The sequence below is a fragment of the Oryza sativa genome, chromosome 8 (assembly GCF_034140825.1).
Source record: "Oryza sativa Japonica Group chromosome 8, ASM3414082v1".
NCBI lineage: Eukaryota > Viridiplantae > Streptophyta > Magnoliopsida > Poales > Poaceae > Oryza > Oryza sativa.
This window is the reverse complement of record NC_089042.1, coordinates 1,110,032-1,132,011: the sequence shown is the minus strand read 5'-3', so window position 1 is coordinate 1,132,011 and position 21,980 is coordinate 1,110,032. Positions and strand designations below refer to the sequence as shown.

Here is a 21,980-nt window from a genome sequence, read left to right as displayed (position 1 = left end):
GGTATTAAACCAAAACGCTCCTATATGTTGTTTGTCCTGAATGCTGAAGCCATCATGTGCTAGCGTATGCGTCATTCTGGTGTGAATCATCAATCAATAACTCCCCTAACCCCACTGTTTTTCTCATTTTTATGAATTTTTTTTTGGTTATCTGGATGGTTTACACGTCGCTCCTCATTCCGGCTCCTCGCGTACGCCTGCGTGACCGCTCGTAAGCGGTCACCGGTCCAACGATTTTTTTGGGCGCGGGTTGGAGCCGGTTTGACTAAAAGGATATTTTGCAAAAAAGTCCTTGTATTTCCACGAAATATCGTATACGTCCTTGGACTGGTTCACACCCGTTGTGTTTGTTGCGAAAAAGCCCTCCTATTTCACAAATATACAATGTGAAGAAGAGAAAATTCCGTTTTAGGGGTAGAGCTGTAAATATTAAAAACTAAGGGGTTTTTTCGAAAAACAACCACTTATACCCCAAACCCTAACCACGGGCTGTTCCCTACTCCCTCACCGCGCGGCCGCCGCCCCACCCACGCCCCGTGCTCGGCGCTGGCGCCGGCGCGGGACTCCCCTCGCCTCCGTCCGCCCTCCCCGAGTCACCTCCGTCGTCGTCCGCCCTCCACCCGCCGCCGCCGACGTCGTCCGTCCTCCCCCCGCTCTCCGTTGCCTCTCCTTGCAGGCCGTGCGACGGCGCGGCTCGTGGCCTCGTCTCCGGTGCCGCCGTAGCCAGATCCGGCCCTCCCACGGCTGGATCCAGCTCCGCCGCCGCTGTATCTGGCGGCCGGAGGAGACGGCGCGACGGAGGAGGATGGCCGCGATAGCTTCGGACGACGAAGCGGCGGAGGGCCTTCCCCGCGAGGGGTTCCGCTGCCGCCACCGTCACCCGTCGCCTCCGCATGCCCACACACACCACGATCTGCCGCCGGTGCCTCCTCCCTCCTTACCCCTCCCCTTGTGGTGACGTCGACGGGACGGAAGGCGGACGCGTCCATCAGGGCTTGAGGTGGCGGCGGAGCTGACCGCGCGACCGCCGCCCGTCGGAGCCGGTACTCCCTAGCCCCTTCTTCATGCGCCACCGCCGCCTCCTCGTTCTTCCCTAGCCGTCGTCACCGCCCGTACTCTTCATCTCCCCAATGCCGCCGCTTCCTCTCTCTCGCCCTCTCGCCCCGCTCGGTGGGGTGTCGGATTTGACGAGCAAGGTCAGCGGCGAGGAGCAGGGCCAGCGGATGTGGCAAGGTGGCGAAGGCCTCAGCAGCCGGCGGTGGGCGCTCAAAGCGGACGAAAGCGAGGCCGCCGGCGGCCCCATCAACCGCCCTACCCACCACCCCTAACCCCCCGCGCCATGTCGTCCTCCCGCTCAGGTGCCTATTTCCACCACCCCCCCCCCCCCCAACACCCGTGCCTCCTGCCGCCGTCGCTCCCACCCCACCACCGGCGGTCCTCTTCCTCCCGGTCGACGTTGCTAGCCGATGCCCCTTCTACCTATCAACCCTATGGCTGCAGTCTGTACCGTCCCATACTCCCGACGCTGAGCCGTCCTCGGGGAATGCCGGATCTGGCACCTTGTCGCCGGATTGGCCCCGGTCTAGGGCCGGACGATTGCAACTCGCTGTGGCTCAAGTTTTGTTGTCGGCTCTTCCTCCTTCCGAAATACGGACGCATTGGTTGGATGACAGCAGACATCAGCCCATGATTAAGCGTTGCGGGCGGCGACGACGACCTTGCCGTATCTGTGTAAGTGATGAGTTTTATGGAGTCTTTATTCTTCAGACTACTGGAAGTTTCTTTTTGTCCAACCAGGTTCTTGCGATGTACTGGAAGTTCCTAAACCTTTTTTTTTCCTGAACGTGTTCCTAAGAACACTTGAGGCTGTTATTTTGGTCGATTGCAAAGCAATTTGAATTAACAAATCCCAAAGCAAAGCGGTAGTGACGAGTTTTTTATGTGCATGTTTTACTGCCTCGGCGGTGATGCAATCATTCAGGTTTTTTGTTCGACTGCATCTTACCTATTCAAACTGCAGGAAAGTATTGAATTATTGTGGGTTCTGGTGGTTTTTATGCTGACTTGTTCAGTTGTTCTCGGTGGTGTTCTTTTTTTTATTATTGGACCACTGTATGTGCCTCGTGTTAGTCTGTTTCTTGTTAAAAAAAATTGCATGGCTCATTATAGTATCCTACTAGGCTTTTCATGCTCTAGGTTCATTGATATACAACTTTTCTGAATGTGAATGAGCTCCTTGAACCTGGATTTTGGTTAGGCAGATTATCTGCATTATCTTTTACACTATTGTATTTGGTTAATTGGGTTATCTATGTGAGGCCAGATGTAGTGATTGGTCTTACTTGTGATGCTAACAAGCATGCTTTCAAAAGGTAGACATACTTACAGAATTGTTCTTTTGGAAAAATGGAACATGAACTGTGATTTAACGCTCTTATCAGTCAATAGCCATCCTTTTAATTGTAATTTTCATATATAGAGCAGAACTACCTAGCATTTCCCTGATGCTATCATAACACATGAAACTGACAGCGAAAATTGAAGGGCCTAATATTTATTTTGTCCTACAATGTTGCACTTTGTAAAACTATAAATAAAATTATAACTCATTGAGCCGCATCCTTTCAGAACATGTTAAAGTCTATAAGGCTCTCATGCCTAGCTTGACAGTTAAAGCTCAATTGGAACTGAAGATCTATTACCATCTAACGTTCATTGCATACTGAAAATTGGATTAGGTTCTTTTAGAGCTTAATAGGGCCTGTTTTTTTATAGGTTATGGTGTTTTGCCACACTTGACTTTATTATTAACCAGATCTACAGTCCTTGACAATACTCCTACTTCAAAGCATTCATTGGATGATCGCAGACCCTTGATCAGTAAGCAACCGATTTATGGCTTGTGGTTGCTGCTTGATCTCCTCACCTCTCTTGCAGGGGTAAGAAAAAGCAATGTACGAAGCACCATAAAAGGTAATTAATTTTCTCATCATAATATCGCAGATAGAAGCTTAGAAAATACCTACTTTTGGTTGCTAGGGCGAATTACCAAAAGTGGTGTACAATCAAATGGTTTGCTGCAATCCTTTTGCTTACCTACATGCCCTAATATATTAGATCGATCCCAAATTGCTTTATGTATCGTGTATCTTATTATATGTGCATAGGTCCTAAAAGAGTTGTTGAAAAATACATCTCTGTTGTCCCACATAGAATACATGATCTCTGTTGTTCCATGGCTTGCATGGATTACCTAGCTAATATATTCTACTCCTATCCTCCTTTATTTATTTTTAATTATTTATCTTATTTACTTCTGCAAATTATTCCCATACCAAACTAATTCAGTTGTGCCTTCTTGCTTGCAGGTAAGGATGTGCTCCATGTAAGGACTTTGGAGTTGCTGGCATAGCAGAGAATTGAATGACTGCTTTTCTAAGTGCAAGCAATTGTGTTCTTTGGGTTTTATACTAATTCTCAAACTTGATGATATTGGGCTGGTCGCCTCTATATTAGCTAACTCAATAGAGCCCTTTTCCGTTATAGCATCTTTACTTTCCAAATTTTTTAATTTGTAATTTCTTTTTATATGAGCAATTGGTACTATGAATGTACGAGACATATGGTCCTACATCCTGTATGTCTGGGGAACGGGAATTGGTTGGGAAAAAAGGTTACCATGTGGACTTATTTTTGTTAGGCCCATGTTGTTCAACTAGCCCTGATAGTTTCCTAAAACTTTGTTTAATTTAAGAAGCTATGTAATGATTCTATTTTTGGTGTACAAGATATTGGCATTATGTTACACATAGATGTGTTTTGAAAGCTAAATAAAATTACATAGCAACATTTGGTCAACAATAGCTATATGTTTAACAGTAGCTTTGCTTAAGCTGTTAATCATATCCTTGTGTGCGCAGCTGCGCGCGGCGTGGCGCCGCGCTTATACTTCTAGTATATCTGGTGCTTCTTCCTCAACCTCTCTTGTCCTCCCTGCTGCTGCTCCGAGAACATGAATGGATTCATAAAGTTGATTCGTGTAATTAAATGCCACATTCTGCAACTATGGACGGTGGCACGGCGCGAGTGTGTGCGACATTGGCTGGTGACTGATAGTATTTGTGGCGTGTGCGCGGTTGATCATTTATTTGTCTCACTCTTCCGCAACTAGCCTGTACTTGTTCTTGCTGAGAATGCTAACAATTCCTTTACGTAAATTTGGCTTCCTTGCTGTATTTGCTTGCAGTATCTCAGTCGTCGTTGATTTCGACTAGCAGATCTTCTATCTCGAGCTTGATGGAGGTAAAAAAGAACCAAGGAAAAGACGCAATTTTGCTTTACAGTATATAAATCGTCGGTGCAATTTGTTCGGAAATAAATAGTGGACTGGCACGCGCAATCACAGGAAGAGTTTTCTTTAATTTTGTGGCTTAATGGAGAGTGACTAGATGATAAATTGAATCAAAGAAGAAAGAAGATTTCAGTTTGTTCTTTTTTGCAGGAAAAAAAAAGAATGCAGTTTTTGTAAGATCGGATTCAGACTTAAATGCGGCTCATACTAATTGGCCCAGAATGGGATTTCGATTCCGTGAGGCCTATATATATGTTGGGACGTGAGGCCCATAAATATTGGGCCAGAACGGGATTTCGATTTCAAGAGGCCCAATAACGGGAGTAGGAGTTACGTGCGGCCCATATTAGGCCTAACGGGATTCTGACTTGTGGGCCACAATGATTGGGCCGCAACTGGATTTCGATTACGTGCGGCCCAGTCAACGGGCTTGGAGCTTCGCATGGCTTTGGACTTACGTGAAGCCCATTTTCGCTGGGCCCGTTGATATATGGGGCCCAGGAAAGTTAATCCGACCGCCGCGAAAAAACAGCAGTCCAGATGAGTAACATGGACCATCTCTGCAACTGCAGTTGATTTACACCATGATTTGATGATTGATTTAACTCAGATAAAGAAAGGCATAGTTTATCAACGAGGCAAAATAGGATGTGAATATGTGATCCAACTGATGGTCAATCATTGAGCTACTACCAGAGATGTTCAAAACATTTCAGTCAGTGATGCGCATCTATTGTGTCAGAACTCACAAGAGAGATGCAGTTAACAGATTCACATACTTTCATCTAAACTGAGGTGATCTTAACCCAGAGCCCATCTAAAATAACAGTATACAAGAATGGACAACTTGTAGTCAGCTTCAACCAAATGAAATTCATCATCTTGATCATCAACCCTTGTTTCAGTTTTTACTGTGCCCTTGGAACCCATCAGTTTCTTCCACTTTCGTCTTGCAGTCTGGTCTGATCTTGCAGAAACAGCATTTGAACAGTCCCCTGCGAGGCAAAGCTCCATTTTGATAAGGAGCACCAGCACGGCGCTGTAGAAGCTTCGAGAAACAGCCTCGGCGAGCTCTGGCTTCGTCAACCTTTGGTGTGTGCCCTCCAGCTTTGAAGGAACCATTTCCTGGAGTGGATGCTTCAGGTATGACTGAAATCTTCTGATAGCTCAAGATCCTCGACTCGGTATCCACCGCGTCGCCATCTGTAGCATGGAGGCACCCCAGAATGTGCGACGGCTTCTCCTTTGGTTGCACCGCGAGTGGAGAAGGGCACTCTTTTCTTGATGAAGCTACTGTTCTGCAACCTGCGGCAACTGGATCTTCTGTCTCCTGATCTTCTCTGGATTGCATGACCAGGCTTACTGATGAATTCTTGGATACAACTCTGTTGCTGGTGGAGATTGGGGAAAGATTGATCCTGATATCCACATTGCACTTTAGCAAATTCTGCAGAGAAACCACAAATGGATTCCAAAAGCTCTCTGTTGTAGGTACATCCTCGGGGTGGCAGAACTGCAGCTCAGCAACTGCTACACCTGCAATCCAAAATTAAACAGAATGAGTTCGACTTGAAAATTCTGCAGTGCCGGCATGCAATGATGCTACTAACATGCAGTTTGGATTCATGGCCAGTGCTGAACGGCAATTACTACAGAACTATGGGAAGATATGTGTTAAAAGCATACTGACAATTATCTGCCACCTTATCAAGAACACTAGCTTATCCACAGATATACCTGTTTACTATACATGACACATCATACATCAGTTCAGACAAACATGTGCTTTCTGGAAAGCAACATTGATCAACTGGCTGAATAAGACGTATGATGGATCAGCAGGAAACATAGTAGGAAGTATGGAAATGTTCTTGTTATAGATAAGATGACAAATGAATCTGCCTCCCAAACAAAACAGAAGAAAAAGGATCCAACACACAGTTACATGGATTACCTTGAGTGGTGTACAGGGATGACAACTTCCCATCTTTTCTCAACAGACTATGAAGTGGTTTAGACGTGCAGTTCTCAAGAGCCTTAATCCATATGGTCTCGAGCACATCTGGATCTCCTAAGTTCATATCTAAACAACCGATTTTGTTCTGATAGCAAAGATGAGAACTGGTATCTAAGCTTTCGTCTTTCAAGATAGCAGCCCCATCATCTGCATAATAAATAGCTTTCAGTGAGCATGAGAAAGTGACTCAGTCATCAGAGTTTCGTTCCATAACGATATTATACAGGAAACAGATTAACCCCCATGGGTACAAAATAACTGACACTAATGTAATACCATATGAAGTAGAGAATGCCATTTACCTGTCTGACTCTCTGTGAACATGCTTGAAACTGCAGCATCATCTAGGCAGTACGGCTCTCTCATATTAAACTGTAACAGCGCTGCTGTAAGCCATGTAGACTGGTTCTTTGTGGTTTTCAGCTGCTTTTCAGTTTCAGAAAGTATTTCCAGTGCATTTCTAAGTTTGTGCACATCAATTTCAGCCGCTGTAAAGTTAAGATACAGGATTAGATGATATGTGTATGACACATTAATGTGAACTGTGAGCATAATAATTATCATATATAATAATGCTAAGCTAATATGTCATGTTTAAAGGTTGGAATTATCTTCAAGATAAGGACTCCATATTGCAGTGTTATGTTCGGCATTAACAATAACAGATCTGCAGGTAATCCGTGTGTAGATTGTACAATTTTAAAGTTTGTTTGGGAGGGAAGGAGCATACATGTATGTTTACCAGTAACCTTTCTAACTTCTTGGGAATCTGACTGGTGCCTCCCAGCTAAAATATCCATGATAAGATTTGCAAGCTGAGCTAATAACTGCAGGGGGTCAACCTTTGAGCTCAAAAGCTCCCTAGCCCTCCTGACAATGGTAGCAGCATCCGATGAAAAAGCCAGATTAAGAAGATCAAGCAACTCCTCATCTGAGACATCGCCTATCTGAAAAAAAAAAACAGCATAGCAAGTTGATGTATGTTCACTGAATATGAAACAAGGCAATTTATTTTATGGTGGTAAATATTTCAAGGCTAGAAAAGCTGATTGATTAACTTACTAGGTCATATGTTACTGATTTGCTGATCCTTTTTCCTAGCAGAGTAAGCTGGTCAAGCATTTGAACTGCATCTCGAATGGAACCGTTGGCCTTGCGAGCAATAAGCTCCAGTGCTTCGGCCTCGAACTCCATACCTTCATTTATGCAAATCCTACTCAATCGGAGGGCGATCTCTGCTTCGTCTACCTTGCAAAACCTGTAGCTCTGGCACCATCCAACTGAATTACTTGGCAGTTTATCAATGTCAGATGTGATCATCACAAAGATTGAGCTGTCAGGGATGCCTTCAAGGCTACTGTAGACAGAGTACCATCCCTCCTTATCCATGTGTTGGCAATCATCCACAATAAGAACCTTGAAGTGCGAAGAAGCAGGAACTTCACAGGCATTCCTCAGCAAGGCAGCAACTCTAGATTTGCAATCCAGTTTAGAAGCATCAATCTCTATCACACTGCTACTGTTTCCTGAGAATATGGCCATGCATTCCTCACAGTGCCCACAAGGCTGGTTCCCACCTGAAGAGTGGCAATTCAGTGATGCGGCAAATATTCTAGCTGCAGATGTCTTTCCTATGCCATGTGGACCATGGAAGAGATAGATTGGAGCAAGTTTTCCTTTCAAAACAGCACTTGAAAGAGACTGAGCAACAACATTTTGTCCAGCCAGCTCAGAGAAAGCCTTGGGCCGGTACTTTTGAAGCAAACTTCTCGCGCTTTCTTGAAATGTAGCTCCCTCCCTCCGACCCAATTGCTCTCCTTCAATCATCAAAGAGGATGCCCTGTCCTTTGTTGCCCTTGACATCCCCGAGATCACCGAGGAGCAGGTCTGGTTATGAAGCGCCGCCTTGACCCTCGCATTGGCCTTGATGATGTTGATCGGCGAGTTCACCAGCCGACCAGACCTCGCGCTGTCCCCAAACTCCTCCCTCCTCCTCTGGAGATGATCATACATGTTGTAACTAAAGCTGTGCCTACCATAATTGCTCCCCTCCAGGTCATCTTCCTCGAGAGAACAACCCTCCCAGATGGTCTTCTTCGCCGAGAACTTGGCCAGCGAGTTGGTCTCAGGGTCCCTCAGAGATCTGGACCTCATGACGGCCAGTAGAGCCCTCGAAATCGGGATGTCAACGGAGTGCCTCCTCCCCTCAATCATCTTGCAAGGCCCCAATGAACTATGCTGCAATGCAGATAAATAACGAGGAACAATTCAGTCTTCAGTAGAGAAAGGATGTGCAATTAGGCATTGCACAGTCAACACAATCTTCAAACATGGTGCACACTCCACAAAAAAACTAATCTTTTTTCGATCTTGTATGCAAGGAGCAGAGAAACCATCAACGCAAAATCTGCAGAAACAATCGCTACCTGCGGTTTTACCTAACCAGCATTGCCATGCAAACAACTTGCCGAGATAGGCGGAGCCAAGAAAAAAATTGCAGATTGTAGATGGAAGTCAATCGGGCGCCTGGATGCAAACATCCATAGAAAAACCTTGCAACTTGCAAAGGAGAGCATAATAAAACTCAAATGCAAAATGCATCCAAGAACATGAAAAAAAAAGAAACAAAAGAAATGGAGAATTTCAAGGCCTACATAGTACATACCGAACGATCTCGCAGGCGGTACAAAAACCTCGCAAAAGGGGGCAAAAGAAGAAGAGAGGAAACGACGCACAATTCCCCATAGAGGAATTAACCTCAAAGAACAGATAGAACCAAAAAAACAAAAAGAAAATTGGAAACATTTTCGCAGCTCCAGACGACGTGGCACGCAGGCCGAAGAATCCAGGAGAAAGGACAAACAAACAAACACCACCGACCGAGAGCAGCAAGAACGGAAGAGAAAGATGGGGATTCGGAACCGAAGCATTTACCTCCCCCCCAAACACGAACGACAACCACAACGACGACGACGCAAGACAACAACGCCGCGGCTTTTCCGCACCTCCACCTCCACCGCCACGGCCGCGCGCCGCTCCCTCCCTCCTCCGTTCACCACCACCACCACCACATTAATAGCGCGAGCACGGCATGGAGACTCGAGGAGAGAGAGAGCGAGAGGAGCAAGTGAGCGAAGCAGCAGGAGGGGGGACTAGGCGAGACTAGACTAGAGTGGCAGAGACGTAAATACGCGCCAAGGTGAGGGGTAGTTTTGCCCCGGGAGGCGCGGGGAGGAGGCGGGCTTAGGGGTGGATATCAAGCTGGCTCGGCTCGGTCTAGCTCGTTAGGATAACGAGCTAGATTACCGGCTCGGCTCGGCTCGTGTGTCAGCTCGAGCCAGCTCGTTTAGCTCGTGAGCCACAACAAGGAAAAAGAGTAGTGGCGTGTGCAGTGGGAGGAGGAAGAGGGCAAATGCTCACAAACCAACAGATTTCAAAGGAAAATGGATATGATGATATATCACTAGCTTGCACTGATCGATTACTGCAAAACAAATGCAATTCAGTGGCCGGATTAAACCGCTACTGCAACAGAAATCAAGGGGCATTCCAGAACTGAAAAATGCAAATGAGGAATCAATAAAAATACGCAAAGAGATAATCATCTTGAAAGAGATGCACAAATGATGGCTTGGGTGGTCTCGTTCACCCTCCTGACTCCTGCTCCCTCGGGGTGTAGTTGCACTGATGCCGACGAAGCCACGGAGGCGAGGGCTGGCAGCGGGGCCGATTGAGGCGAGGGTTGGCGTCACTATGGCCTACGAGCAATCTACACGCGACCTCGTCGGCGGGCGGCGCAAGGCGCCGTGAGACGCGGGGAGCGAGCGGCGCTCTCGTCGCGCGGCGGCGTGAGGAGCGGAGAGCAAGCGGCGCTAGAGTAGAAAGGGGATCTGGGATTCACAGAATCACAGTGCGTAGACAAGTCACGTGCGTGTGTTTCTCCATCTAGGGCTAGTGCTATTTTTTTTCTTGATGGGCCAGCTCGACCGCTTCATATTATCTCTTTGGACTATTGGGCAGCTGGGATCTTTGGCTGTTGGGCTTGGCTCGTTAGGCTCGTGAGCAGCTCACGAGCCAGCTCGAGCTGGCTCGTTATAACAAACGAGCTAAAACCCTAGCTCGGCTCGTTGACAAATTTAAACGAGCCGAGCCGAGCTAGGCACGAGTCGAACGAGTTATCGAGCCACGAGTTTTCTGTCCAGGCCGAGGGAGGAGGGAGAAGAAGAGGAGGCCACGATGGCACCCACCCGTAAATACGCGGGGGATTCGAGGGGCGTTTCCGTCATTTCGTGGCTCCGTCCGTGGCACAACCCCGAACCGTAAAACGGACGGGACAGCGTGGAGCGGCGGTGGCGCGGGTACAGGTTGATGACAGGTGGGCCCCGGGCCCACCTGTCAGTGAGAGGGCGACGTGGGTGGGGGGAGACGTTGCGAAGGGCGTGGCGGTGTCGTCAGATTTACTGTTGCGGCATGCGAGGCCCCGTGACCCCACCGCTGCTGCTTTTTTTTTTTACTGATTTTTTTCATCTCTTGCCACCTGTGCTGCAATAATTTGTTTTTTTTCTTTTTTTTATTTTGTTGTGATTCTCTTTTATCCTCTGTCATAGAATTTTGGCAACAGGATGACTAAAAAGATAGGACTATTGTCGTGTAGCCTGAGGTGTGATTTAACTTTTTTGACTCGGAAAATGTTTGTCATTAACCCATAGTACAAGTTTGTATCAGGGTGGTAGGAGTACTAGTACAAGTTATTAGTTGATCAAATTACACGTCATTTGATTATGTGTGAGCTTTGAAAATCTGTTTCATGCTTTTATATGTATACTAAACTCTAAAACTGGCCTTAATATGTTCAGTAATCAGTCGTGTACTAAAAATTTGTCAGGAGTATGGTTTAGAAGATTTGTGGCTTTTATTCAAAACATATAGCTAGAGGCAAATTACTTGTGTTTGTTGCCGCATGCCAACAATGCTTTCTTGCTATATTAGTTTATCAGTATGATAACAACATTGTCAGATATAATTAATTAATGTGTTCTGAATTTTCTTATATCCTTTCTCAGTTCTCACCGATATAAAAGCAGCTGGCAATCGATGTGGTTTTGAGCAGGGAAACTACTCCAACACCATAATCTGTTTCTCTCTTCTTTTAACAAGGATTCGGTAGAAATGATCCACAAGGGGGGGGGGACCAAGACTAGTTGGTTCCGGCGACTTGTTTGGTGATTTTCTAATCATTGTTTAGTGATTGATCAATGGTCCAACATGCATATGGCACAGTCTTCGAATCCAATCAACTCAAGCATGCATTTGTATTTGTCGCTTTATTAACTTGTAGGACAGAACGATAGCCTCTTGATCTTTGCATCATTCAAGAGTTGATCGATCGGGTTATCATCATCAGAAACATGGCCGGCCCTGCTCATCATGCATTTCTCCAACTTAATCTTTTCATTTGTAACTGAGGATTAATTATCCACTGTAAAAATGTTTGTGTGGCTAATAAACAGTCAAACAGCATTTCGAAGTTATTTTAAGTATTCATACTTTATAACTTTAACTATGTTATCTGCACTTGGAGTGGATGATACGTCTCTAATCATAATCAAATCAGTAGTAGTAGATAGTATCATAATGTGTAGAGAGGTATAGCCGTATAGGGGGTAAGACAAACAGTGTAGCTTGCGGTGACAGTAGGTCGTCTCGTCTGAAAAGATTCGACCTTAATTAGTTTGACTCTTGGTTTAGCAGTTTAGCTTACGCTGGAGCTAAGACAACAGGGGCAAACAGACACAGCTGACAACCGAGCCCAACGTTGAAAAGGCTATCATAAATTCATAATTATGCTAGACACATTAGAGATTTGTTTACTCACCTGGTTAGCTTATTCTAATCATCATTCGACACCCACATGGGCACAATAGTAAAAAAAATTATACTAAGCAAACTGGTACAGTTGTTCTAATTGCAAAACAATGTAAAAAAAAGTACAGTATAACCAACACTGTTCTCTCTTCTTCTTCCTCTTCATGTAAAAAGAGTTGCACACGCTGCAATCAGCCGTAGAGGAGCCTGTGCTGTCGCCAGTCGCCTGAATTTTCTGGAGGAGGCAGACAAGACGGGCTCATTTCCATGCTTGTGTTGCATTGCTGCACGATCTTCCTGTCCATGAGATTGTGACTTGTAATGGCGAAATCTTCAGAAAAATTCTCCATTGAATTGCCACCGAATGTCCATGAACCCTAGGTGAAGTACGAGCGGCAGTATCACAGCTCTGGCTGGCTAGCTAGATCTCGTTTAAGCTGGCAATGGAAGGTACTACTGTACTGTCAGTGAAGTGATATTAACGCAGATACAGTGACCCCATCGCTGGGACAGGATCTTCTTCATGGTGCAGGAGTAATTAAACGCCTCTTCAACGGGGTTCTTGATTTTACCTGTCTGGTGCAGGACACGGTACTACATGTACACCAACTTCTTCTGAACCGAGAGAGGTTTCAATGTAACGGATGGACCCCCACCACACGATCTCTTATTGCACAACCAGAATCCTTCTTTAGAGGACATGAACTGATAAAAGGGGAACTTGAATAGTAGTAATATGTTTTTTTCAGTACTAAAATTATGTCTTGAACATAGGCCTCACTCCCGCGAGGGCGGCACGGGTGGTGCTACCGTCGCCGCCCATCTCCCCCTCCCTCTGCCTTGCCATCGCTAGAGCGAGCGGGCGACAAGACGTGTAGCGTGCTAGGATAGCAACGGTGGGGCTCTCAACTATAGATATAGGGGCTTTGGATAATAGGGGGCGGTGCCGCGGCGTGCCATCCCAGCTCACAAATCACGATGGCGGTGTTAGGTGCAAGTGACAACTTGACGGTGAGAGCAATGCGTCGTCGAGGTTGTGCAGTGATTAGCAACCCATTGAACGAGGTGCAGGTGCAACCAGGGAAGCGAGGCGACAAGGTGTGGCCTTGAAGGTAAGGTGGCCGGTGCTTCGTGGGCCCTACTGGCAATTGATGGTTGCAGCCTCCTCCCTTCACGATGGTGGTGATGGTGGGCATCCATCATCCACAACGGGTGCACAACAAGGTACGAAGGAGGACAGGAGACAACAACGTGTCAGATCCCATGCCAGGGAAGGGTGAGTGCACCCAACCTTTGTGATGATCTAGGGTACAAAGGTTTGGGGCGGCGGCGATATGTCACGTCCAGAAATTTAGCCCAAATTTCCAGACTATTTTTGTGTATTAAATCCCTGTCCAGGACCAGCCAGGGTACACAAAACAACAAGTAATAAACAGTTCCAAACGTAAATAAAGCGTAAAATATTTACAGAAGAGGCACTTAGTCCTCACACCGAAAGAGAACGACAGCAGCGGAAAGAGGCGATCCTAGCGGGGCTTCAACTCCACTCCTCAGGCAAAACTCAACTGGGTCTGAGCCTTGGTCTTCTAACTTCGTCTTCAGCTCAGAAGCACTACACTTCTGAAAAGGGGGAATAATAGCAAGGCTGAGTACAACCACCGTACTCAGCAAGCCACACCAAAGATGCAGACGTGCAAGGGGATACAAGGATGGCTTGTGGCTATTTGCATAAAGGCGATTGTAAAGTATTTTATTAAGCAAAACGGTAAAACTGTTGAGTAATTAAAGTAATATTAAATCTCCACTGATCAACGCTACACCACGTTGAACAGGCCCAACCAACCCACCTGAACTACAGTGCATTGGGTCGATTTATTAAGTGTGAGACTAATCACGGTGATTCTGGTCGATCGCCCATAACCGCGGGCACGGCTATTCGAATAGTTTTACTCTGGCCAGAGGTGCACAACTGTACCCACAAGACACAATCCACCGGCATGTCACTGTGCCCGGCCGGACACGTCACCATGTCGAGTGATTATGACAAGACCCTTCATATACCCCACTCTGACCAAGCATACCACACCTCAGGTTTCACCCCCGCCCCTAGCAGGCAGCGGGCAGTCCCCTCTCGTGCCTAGGTGAATCCGGAAGCGACAGAGGCAGTCGCAGGGCCCGCCCCGCTCCATCACGCCCATCCTTGCCTGGATGCGTCAGCCAGAGAAAAGCTATACTTCAAGTCAGGCAGTTACCCTTTCCCGCTTGTGGCAAGCGTTGTATGTCTTCCAGTGCATCCCGCGAACCAGTCCTTAATTGCCATGGGTGCGACCAGCAAAACCATGCACCCACAGCCCACCATTCAGTCGCATTTTAGTTGGATAATTACGACCATGAAACATAGCCAAATGTCTCGAGCACGCAGCTTGTTCTGATACTAACAAGGTCTAATACTGCAATTATCCCATCGACTGAGCTAGTGGTAATTAAGCATGGCTAAGCATATAGTTCTAGCTAGATCAACATAAGTGACACAAGCTAGTCGAATTATCACCCACGGTTGACAAAGGACAGGTATCAAGTAAACATGGCACAAGCGAGCAGATAGGTAATTCCCAGATCCCATGTAACTAGCAAGACATGCATTATTTGCAAATGGTAAAACACTTGTAAATTAGGATCAAAATGCTCAAGGGGAATGTGTGATTTGCCTTGCTTCTTCAAACAATCTTCTGAACTCTTATCCTCGCGACCGCGATCTTCCGAAACGACGGAAACTACACGCTGGCATGCAAAACGAGGAAAAACCCTAATAAAAACCAAGTAAACAGTACAAAAAAAGTAAACAAACATGTAGAGCTACATTTTAGATGAATTTTGCAAGTTGAACGGCTCAATTCGGAGTTCATATGAATTAGATATGAATTTTAGAAGTTTTTAGCCGTTTAAATGAATTTCTAGAATTAAACTCGATTTATTGCGCAATTATTAATTATTTTCTCAAGGGAATGGTTGCTGCTGACGTCATCAAAAGGGGGAGGGCGGCGCTGGCAAGCGGGCCCCACCGGTCAGCGGCACAAGGGCACCAGTCCACCGTGGACCGGGACCACCGAGTCGGTCCACCGTCGGTCCATGGGATCCGACGGCCCGGATCGGCCCTAGCCGATCGGGCGGCCACGGGGCGGCGCAGCCGAGACACAGGCACTGCTCAGGCCGGCCCGACCGAGCGACGGCGCGCGGCAACGCGGCCACCGGCGACGGCGCGGGGGGCGGCGGCGCATGCGGGCGGCGGCGGCGCACGCTAGGGAGCGGCGGCGCGGCGCGATGCGGCAAGGTGAGGCGGCAGCCGTGTAAGTTCAAGTGCCTTAATTTGGTTTCGGTGATTAATGACAAATCTAATTATATAAGACTAACGTTTTTATGAGCCTTTCTTTGACTAGTCTCATTTAGATATGAAAGTAAAAATAATGAGAGGTATGTATTAAACTTCACATATTCTAACTTGGTCTCTCTTGTGGATCCAAAATATAATGTGAGCTTCCTATTTGATCTTTATTGATTATGTGCATATGTGTTCCTTCATATCCATATGTATGCACATCTTGAGGGGGAGCTTATTCTATATTTTGTTTATTATAATATTTCTATCTTGATTTGAAATCATTTTTCATCTCATCTCTCTATATTGTTTATATCGGGTTATTATCCATCACCAAAGAGAGAAAAGATTGAAAGATCTTGGATTAAACAATTTGTGTAATTGTTACTTTGGTGATAGATGATAAACCGATGTTTATGGGATTAACCTCTCTTTTGCATAAGTTGTCGGTTATTTCCCGATAATGAGATGTGGAAGACATGCATTCTTTTGTGATGGACCTTAATCATGACAAGGATGAAATGCATGGAGATAAAATGATATGTACCACTTCTTATCTCCTACTTTTTGATAGGTTCATATATATGATTTCCATGTTATTGATATATAAGTGTGAGACTAATGTTTACTCGAATGTTATCTTATTTAGTCTCATTTACATTGAGAACATACATATGCCTTCTCTATATGTATAAGATAAACCCCCATTGGTCATTCTCTAATTATACATACACTTGCATCTCTTGTATATTTATTTGTATGCATATATTTAGAGGGAGCAAATCCTATACATTTATTGTGCATGTTCTAGATCCATGTTGTTCACCTATTATTTATACTGGATCTTTGCACTTGAGCTTGCATACGAGTATATGACACTTGTGATGTTAATGAATACTCAACAAACATATACATATCTTTCATATGCAACCGGTTGGTCATCAAGTGAAGGATGACAACCGATTTGTTGAGACTAATGTTCTCCTTTGAGGTGTGAAAAGGAATAGGTCCCATTACGATGAGGCTAATGAATGACACCATGGTTTAGTGGTCACCAAGCCAAGGACATCGTCATGTTGGCAAGAATGAAGTCAAGCTTGTGATGAGAATAAAGTCTTGACAAAGGATGGACAAGACCTCGGCATAAACATGGTTCAACCGGATGGTCACAAGTGTTGATCTCGGCTCAAGCTTGACCCCAAGATGGATGGCGCAAGGCAAAGGTATAATGTAGCTAAGAATGTTTTCTTAGTATTTTCCCGGTCTTGGTGTTTGGTGTAGACCGGATTTGCTAGATAGGCGCCGTACTATCAAGAGTGGTCTATGAAGCGAGCTTGTGGATGATCTTGTGCCATATTAGTTCATATGCATGTAGGTGCATTTTGTGGGCTTGTCTAACCAAGTGTAGAAGTGGGCATGTCCAATAGGAGTGAGTGACATCTTGTGGGTATGTCCGGTGGATATCCTTTGGAGTGTGAGCCATTTATCCTTGACTTAAGTTGTGTTTCTTGGATGGATTTTTCATGGGTTGGATGGCCCTTTGAATAAGCTTTCCATAGAGTCCAAGAACGCCAAATTCTGAGACCCGAGTCAAGAGATATCGCCGTTTTACTAACGGTCGGTTGAGCTGAAAAGTGACCTGCGGTCTGACCGTGGGCCTTAGGCCGGTCTGACCGGCCGGCGTGGTAAGGCCAGTATGACCGGCCCCACTGGTCTGTTGCACTGGTCTAGTTTTTGGTGGCGATACAGAGCCGCCAGAGCCGCAACCGGTCAGACCGAGCCGACGGCGGTCTGACCGAGCCGTGGACGGTCTGACCAACCACTACACTGCGGTCAGACCGGCCAGGTTGAGTGGGCTCAATGATTGCCCTGTAACGGCTAGAAGTAGTCCGGTCTGACCGGCCTCACAACGGTGGTCTGACCGGCAGAGCACAAAGTTGGGGATTTCGGTTCCAACGGCTAGTTTTGGTGGTTGGGGGTATATATACCCACTCCCCAGCAGCAAGGGTAAGGTTTTGGCACTCCATTGCATTATCTTGAACCCTTGCAAGAGCTCTCACACCCTTGTACACTTAGTTTATCTAGTGAGGTGTTAGAGAGTGAGTTAAGCCAATCCAAGTGCATTGCTTGATTGTTATAGCTAGTGTGGCACTTGATCATCCTCGGCAAGCATCCTAGACTTGTTACTCTTGTAGGTTGCCGCCTCCTAGACGGCTTGTGGAGGTGTTGCCCGGTGACCTCTCCGAGGAGATTGTGGAGGAGGCCCGGCACCGTTTATGAGTGATTTGGAGTTCACCACCTTCGGAGTGAAGGAAGAACTACCCCGAGTGATCGAGGCTTGGGTAGTCCTCTCCGTGGGCCGGCTCCCGCCTTGCCCACCCCTTGACAAAGGGGGCGTGCGGTGGCTTCGTGGTTGAGCGGTGGAGTTGGGCTCGCCTGTCACGCCCGGAATTTCTATCCAAAATTCCAAACGCTTACATGTGTGTGAACCCTCGTCCAGGAATCAGCCGAGGCACACAATAACAAATTGATAATAGAGTACAATTATTACTCTAATTAATAGGCGAATAAAATGTCATTACAGAGGTAGATAGTTCCTCTCAATCAATAAAGATCTAAGCAACGGAAAATAAGATAAACGGCGCAGACGGCTCCACTCCACAGGCAGCTTGACCAAGGCTACACCTAATCCTCCACACCATCAGCATCATTGTAGAACTCTTCCTCTGATGAATGATTGCAAGGTGAGTATATGACATACTCAGCAAGCCACGCAGCAAATATGCAAGTGCACAAGGATACCAAAGGATGGCATAATAGGGTTCCATTTGCATAAACAGCATTTAGCAAACATTTCAGAATTTAATAAAACAGTTAAGTAAAAATTAAACAATATTAATCCAACGCTATACAACATACCCTGTTGTATAGGCCCAACCATTCTGGACAACCACACCCGGCTGTACAGATCTATCTCCAAACCAGGAATATACCATTCCAAACCAGGAGCTAAACAAATTATTACCAGTTATAGCATCTTTTATTATGATGAGAGGTTTGAGACTAATCACGAAAGACATTGTTAGACCCGCCCATAACCGCGGTCACGGCTATTCGAATAGTTTTACTCTGATCAGAGGTGTACCACTGTACCCACAAGACACAGCTCCACATCATGTCACCATGTGCCTTAATACCACCACGGTACCTCGGAAAGGAGCTGTGACAATACCCCTTACATAACACAATCCACCGCAGTGCACCATTCCTGGATCATAATCACCCCCTTATAAACAAGGCATGGACTCCCCAGCGACCCCTGTGGGCTTATCTCCGCCACTTCTCAGTCTGGTGCCCCGCAATGAACCATGCTATACAAAAGATAAAGCCGTTGCCCACGCTGGCTTGTGGTTGGCACGGTTAATGTTTCACAACCGAAACTCGTGAACCGGTCCTTAATTGCCATGAGCACGACTCTCAAAACCATGTGCTCACAACCCACCATTATCAGGTTTTAGTTAGCACATTAATTAATTAACCAATCATGATTGTCCGTCGTGAACTATCATTAAGCCATCTTTAAATAATAGTGAATCATAAGTTATCCCAATAGTGTGCTAATGTTTCTAAGCATGGCTAAGCAATCACATCTAATATCTAGCTGAACCAATATATAAAGCCCAACTAGTCAAGTTATAATAACCCAAGGTATCAAGGAATAAAGGAACCAATAACAAAAAGGGCTATAACAAACAATAGGTTAATTCCACCCAATGACATTCGAAAATAAATGCAATAGTTGAATAGAAACAGTAGCTTTAAACGGGATCAATACGCTCAAAGGGTTGTTTGGGATCTGGGTGACTTGCCTTGCTGGCCTTGAAACTCTTCAAATTCTTCTCCTGCGAAAACGGACTCTCTGGAAACGTCGGAATCTAAACAGAAAAAAGCAAAAACACCAAAACAGCACATAAACAAGCACGAACAGTAATGTGGATATTTTTAACATGTAGATCTCAATTTTAGAAAAATTTAGAGACTTGAACCAACTAAATCCGAGCTAAGATGAATTAGTTATGAATTTTTGAAGATTTAATCGGATTAAAACACTTATATGGATTTTAATTGAATTATGACGCAATAATGAATTATTTTTGAAAAGGAAAACGGGGTTTATTGTGTCAGCGGCTAGGGTTTGCGGTGGACCGGGTGCACGGCGGCGGTTCACGGGAACGGACGGCCGAGATCGATCCATCCAAAACGGACGGCCGAGATCGAGTGGTCCACGACCGGCTCACGGCAAACGGCCACGATGACGTCAGCGGTGACGTCACCACCGGCGGCGGCTCGGGCGGCGCAGGCGCACTTGCTCGCCGGCGAACGACGGCGCGGCGGCGCGAACGGAGGACACCCACGGGTAGCGGACGGCACGGCGAACTCACCGGCGACCAAAGCGACGGCGGAAGATCAACGGACGGCGACGGCGTCGAGGTTGAAACGGCGGAGAAGATCGGGTCGACGGCGGCGACGGGTCTTCAGCGACGGCGAAGGGGCAGACGAGGACGGCGACGCGACAGCGACCACGAAGGCGACCTCCCCGAGCGACGACGACGACCGGAACGGCGGCGGCGCATGGCTGGAGCGGCGGCGACGACGGCGGCTCGAGGTTACACGGCGCTAGGGCGCTTCCGACGGCGAGAGGCGAAAACAAGGGTGGCGGCGGGTAGAGGAGACACCGGGGATCCTTTTAAAGGGTCTAGGAGGCGGTGGCAAAGGCCCACGGCGGCCGGCGACGAGAAAGAAACTTCGGGGTTTGAAGGAAAGAGACCGATCCGATTCGACCTCGAATCCACAAATTTCCAAAGCGAGATAGACGATGATTCCAAAAGAGAAAAGGTAGAGGAGATCCCGAAGATTGTTTCCTCTCAATTGATTTCACCGGAAACGGAAAGGATCGGCCGAATTTGGAAGGAGACGGCGGCGGCTTGCGCTAGGGTTTCGGGCGGCGGCGGCCGGAGGTAGACGACGACCTGACAAGCGGGCCTCACCTGTCAGCGAGCGAGGGCGCGCGCGCGGCTGCGGCGGACTGGGCCGACTTGGGCCGGGGAGAGAGAAAGAGGGTTTTGGGCCGACTTTCGGCCCAAAGCCAAAAGAGACTTTTAAAAACATTTTTCTATTTAAATTATTCATGAAATGCAATTCCATTTATTAAAAATACTTCCTTAGCTCAAATAAATCCCAGAAAAATCTAGGAATTATAGAATTAAGCAAAGTATTTAATGAAATTTTATCTGGCCCCATTTTATATTGGAATTTATTAATTAAAATTAGATCTTCTCTTCTAGGCTTTTAAAATAAATTCTAATAATTCCAATTAAACAACAATTTATATATTTAGGATTTTTAGGGTGTGACATCGCCTCAACGGGGATTAGGAAACCGGCAAGTTTCCGAACCTTGGTGAAAAATTCCTTGTCTCTTGTCTCATTTATTTGTTGCATTTACATTTGTGCTATTTATATTCATAGAGACATATTTAAGCCCATATCACTTAGGTTTGCAAAACTTAACTTAGTTGCTTAGTTAACCTTGCACCTCACCTTCCCTAGCAACTTAGGTTAGTTTTGTTTAAGTGCCATTAAGTTTTAAAACCGCCTATTCACCCCCCCTCTAGTCGGCCTCCTTGATCCTACAAGCCGGCTGCCCGGCACAGCCAGCAGCGGCACGGCGCGGAGCACGGCGGCGGCGACCCGGTCGAACGGCCACCGGCGGCGACGGCGCGTCACGGGCAGGCCCGGGAGGCGGCCAGCGAAGGGGAGGAAGAGGGAGAGGGAGAGGAGTGCTCACCGAGAGGTCAAACAGCGGAAGGAGGCGGCCGACAGCGAGCAAGGTGACGGCGGACGCCTCGAGATGACGGTGGGATGGCGCTCCGGCGATTCCCGGCGAAGACCACAGCGTGGCCAAGAACCGGCAGGAGCTGGGGAAGGTATAGAAGGGAGCTGGAGTGAGGGAGATGACGCGGAACGACGGCAAAAAGGCGGCCGGAACCCGGCGGGAAAGGCCGAACTCACCTTGAGCAGAGGGGAGGTATTTTCGGCGGCGATTCGCGAAGACAGAGGGGTGGCCGACGTGCGGCTCGACACCACGGAGACGGAGGGGGCGTCGGCACGGCCGGACGTGGCTCCGAATGCCAGCGGCGAGCGGCTGGTGGCTGAGGAGTTGAAGCGGCTCGGGTGTGGTGGTGCAATGGCGGTTCCAGTGGTGGAGGGGGAAAATGGAGCGGAGGCCAGGGTGGAGCTCGGCGGGGCGATGCCGGCGGTGGCGGCGGTGGCTAGAGCGGCGAGGAGGGGCGGCCGGAGCTCGTCGGTGAG

At 47.1% G+C, this 21,980-nt stretch overlaps 1 protein-coding gene and 1 long non-coding RNA gene across 9 annotated transcripts; one reads left to right on the top strand and one right to left on the bottom strand.

The window, feature by feature from the left end:
• The first annotated feature begins 509 nt into the window (after positions 1 to 509).
• On the top strand, positions 510 to 3,861 carry LOC136351349 (uncharacterized). The gene is made up of 3 exons (XR_010734373.1): positions 510 to 1,731; positions 2,776 to 2,973; positions 3,369 to 3,861. It is a non-coding gene; the product is annotated as an uncharacterized lncRNA (long non-coding RNA).
• A 1,136-nt stretch (positions 3,862 to 4,997) lies between these two features.
• On the bottom strand, positions 4,998 to 10,277 carry LOC4344542 (protein STICHEL-like 2). Of its 8 annotated transcripts, none has more exons than XM_026027503.2 (6): positions 8,795 to 10,277; positions 7,431 to 8,606; positions 7,099 to 7,315; positions 6,671 to 6,856; positions 6,306 to 6,515; positions 4,998 to 5,887 (listed from the first exon to the last, which is right to left on the bottom strand). In XM_026027503.2, exons 2-6 carry the CDS (start codon positions 8,580 to 8,582, stop codon positions 5,253 to 5,255), a joined length of 2,400 nt encoding a protein of 799 aa, XP_025883288.1. In that variant the 5' UTR covers positions 8,583 to 8,606; positions 8,795 to 10,277; the 3' UTR covers positions 4,998 to 5,252. The 8 variants fall into 8 exon arrangements, with proteins under 8 accessions (XP_025883288.1, XP_066159441.1, XP_015649700.1 ...); XM_066303344.1 differs by having other exon boundaries at positions 9,034 to 10,277; XM_015794214.3 differs by having other exon boundaries at positions 9,303 to 10,277.
• Between the last annotated feature and the right edge of the window lie 11,703 nt (positions 10,278 to 21,980).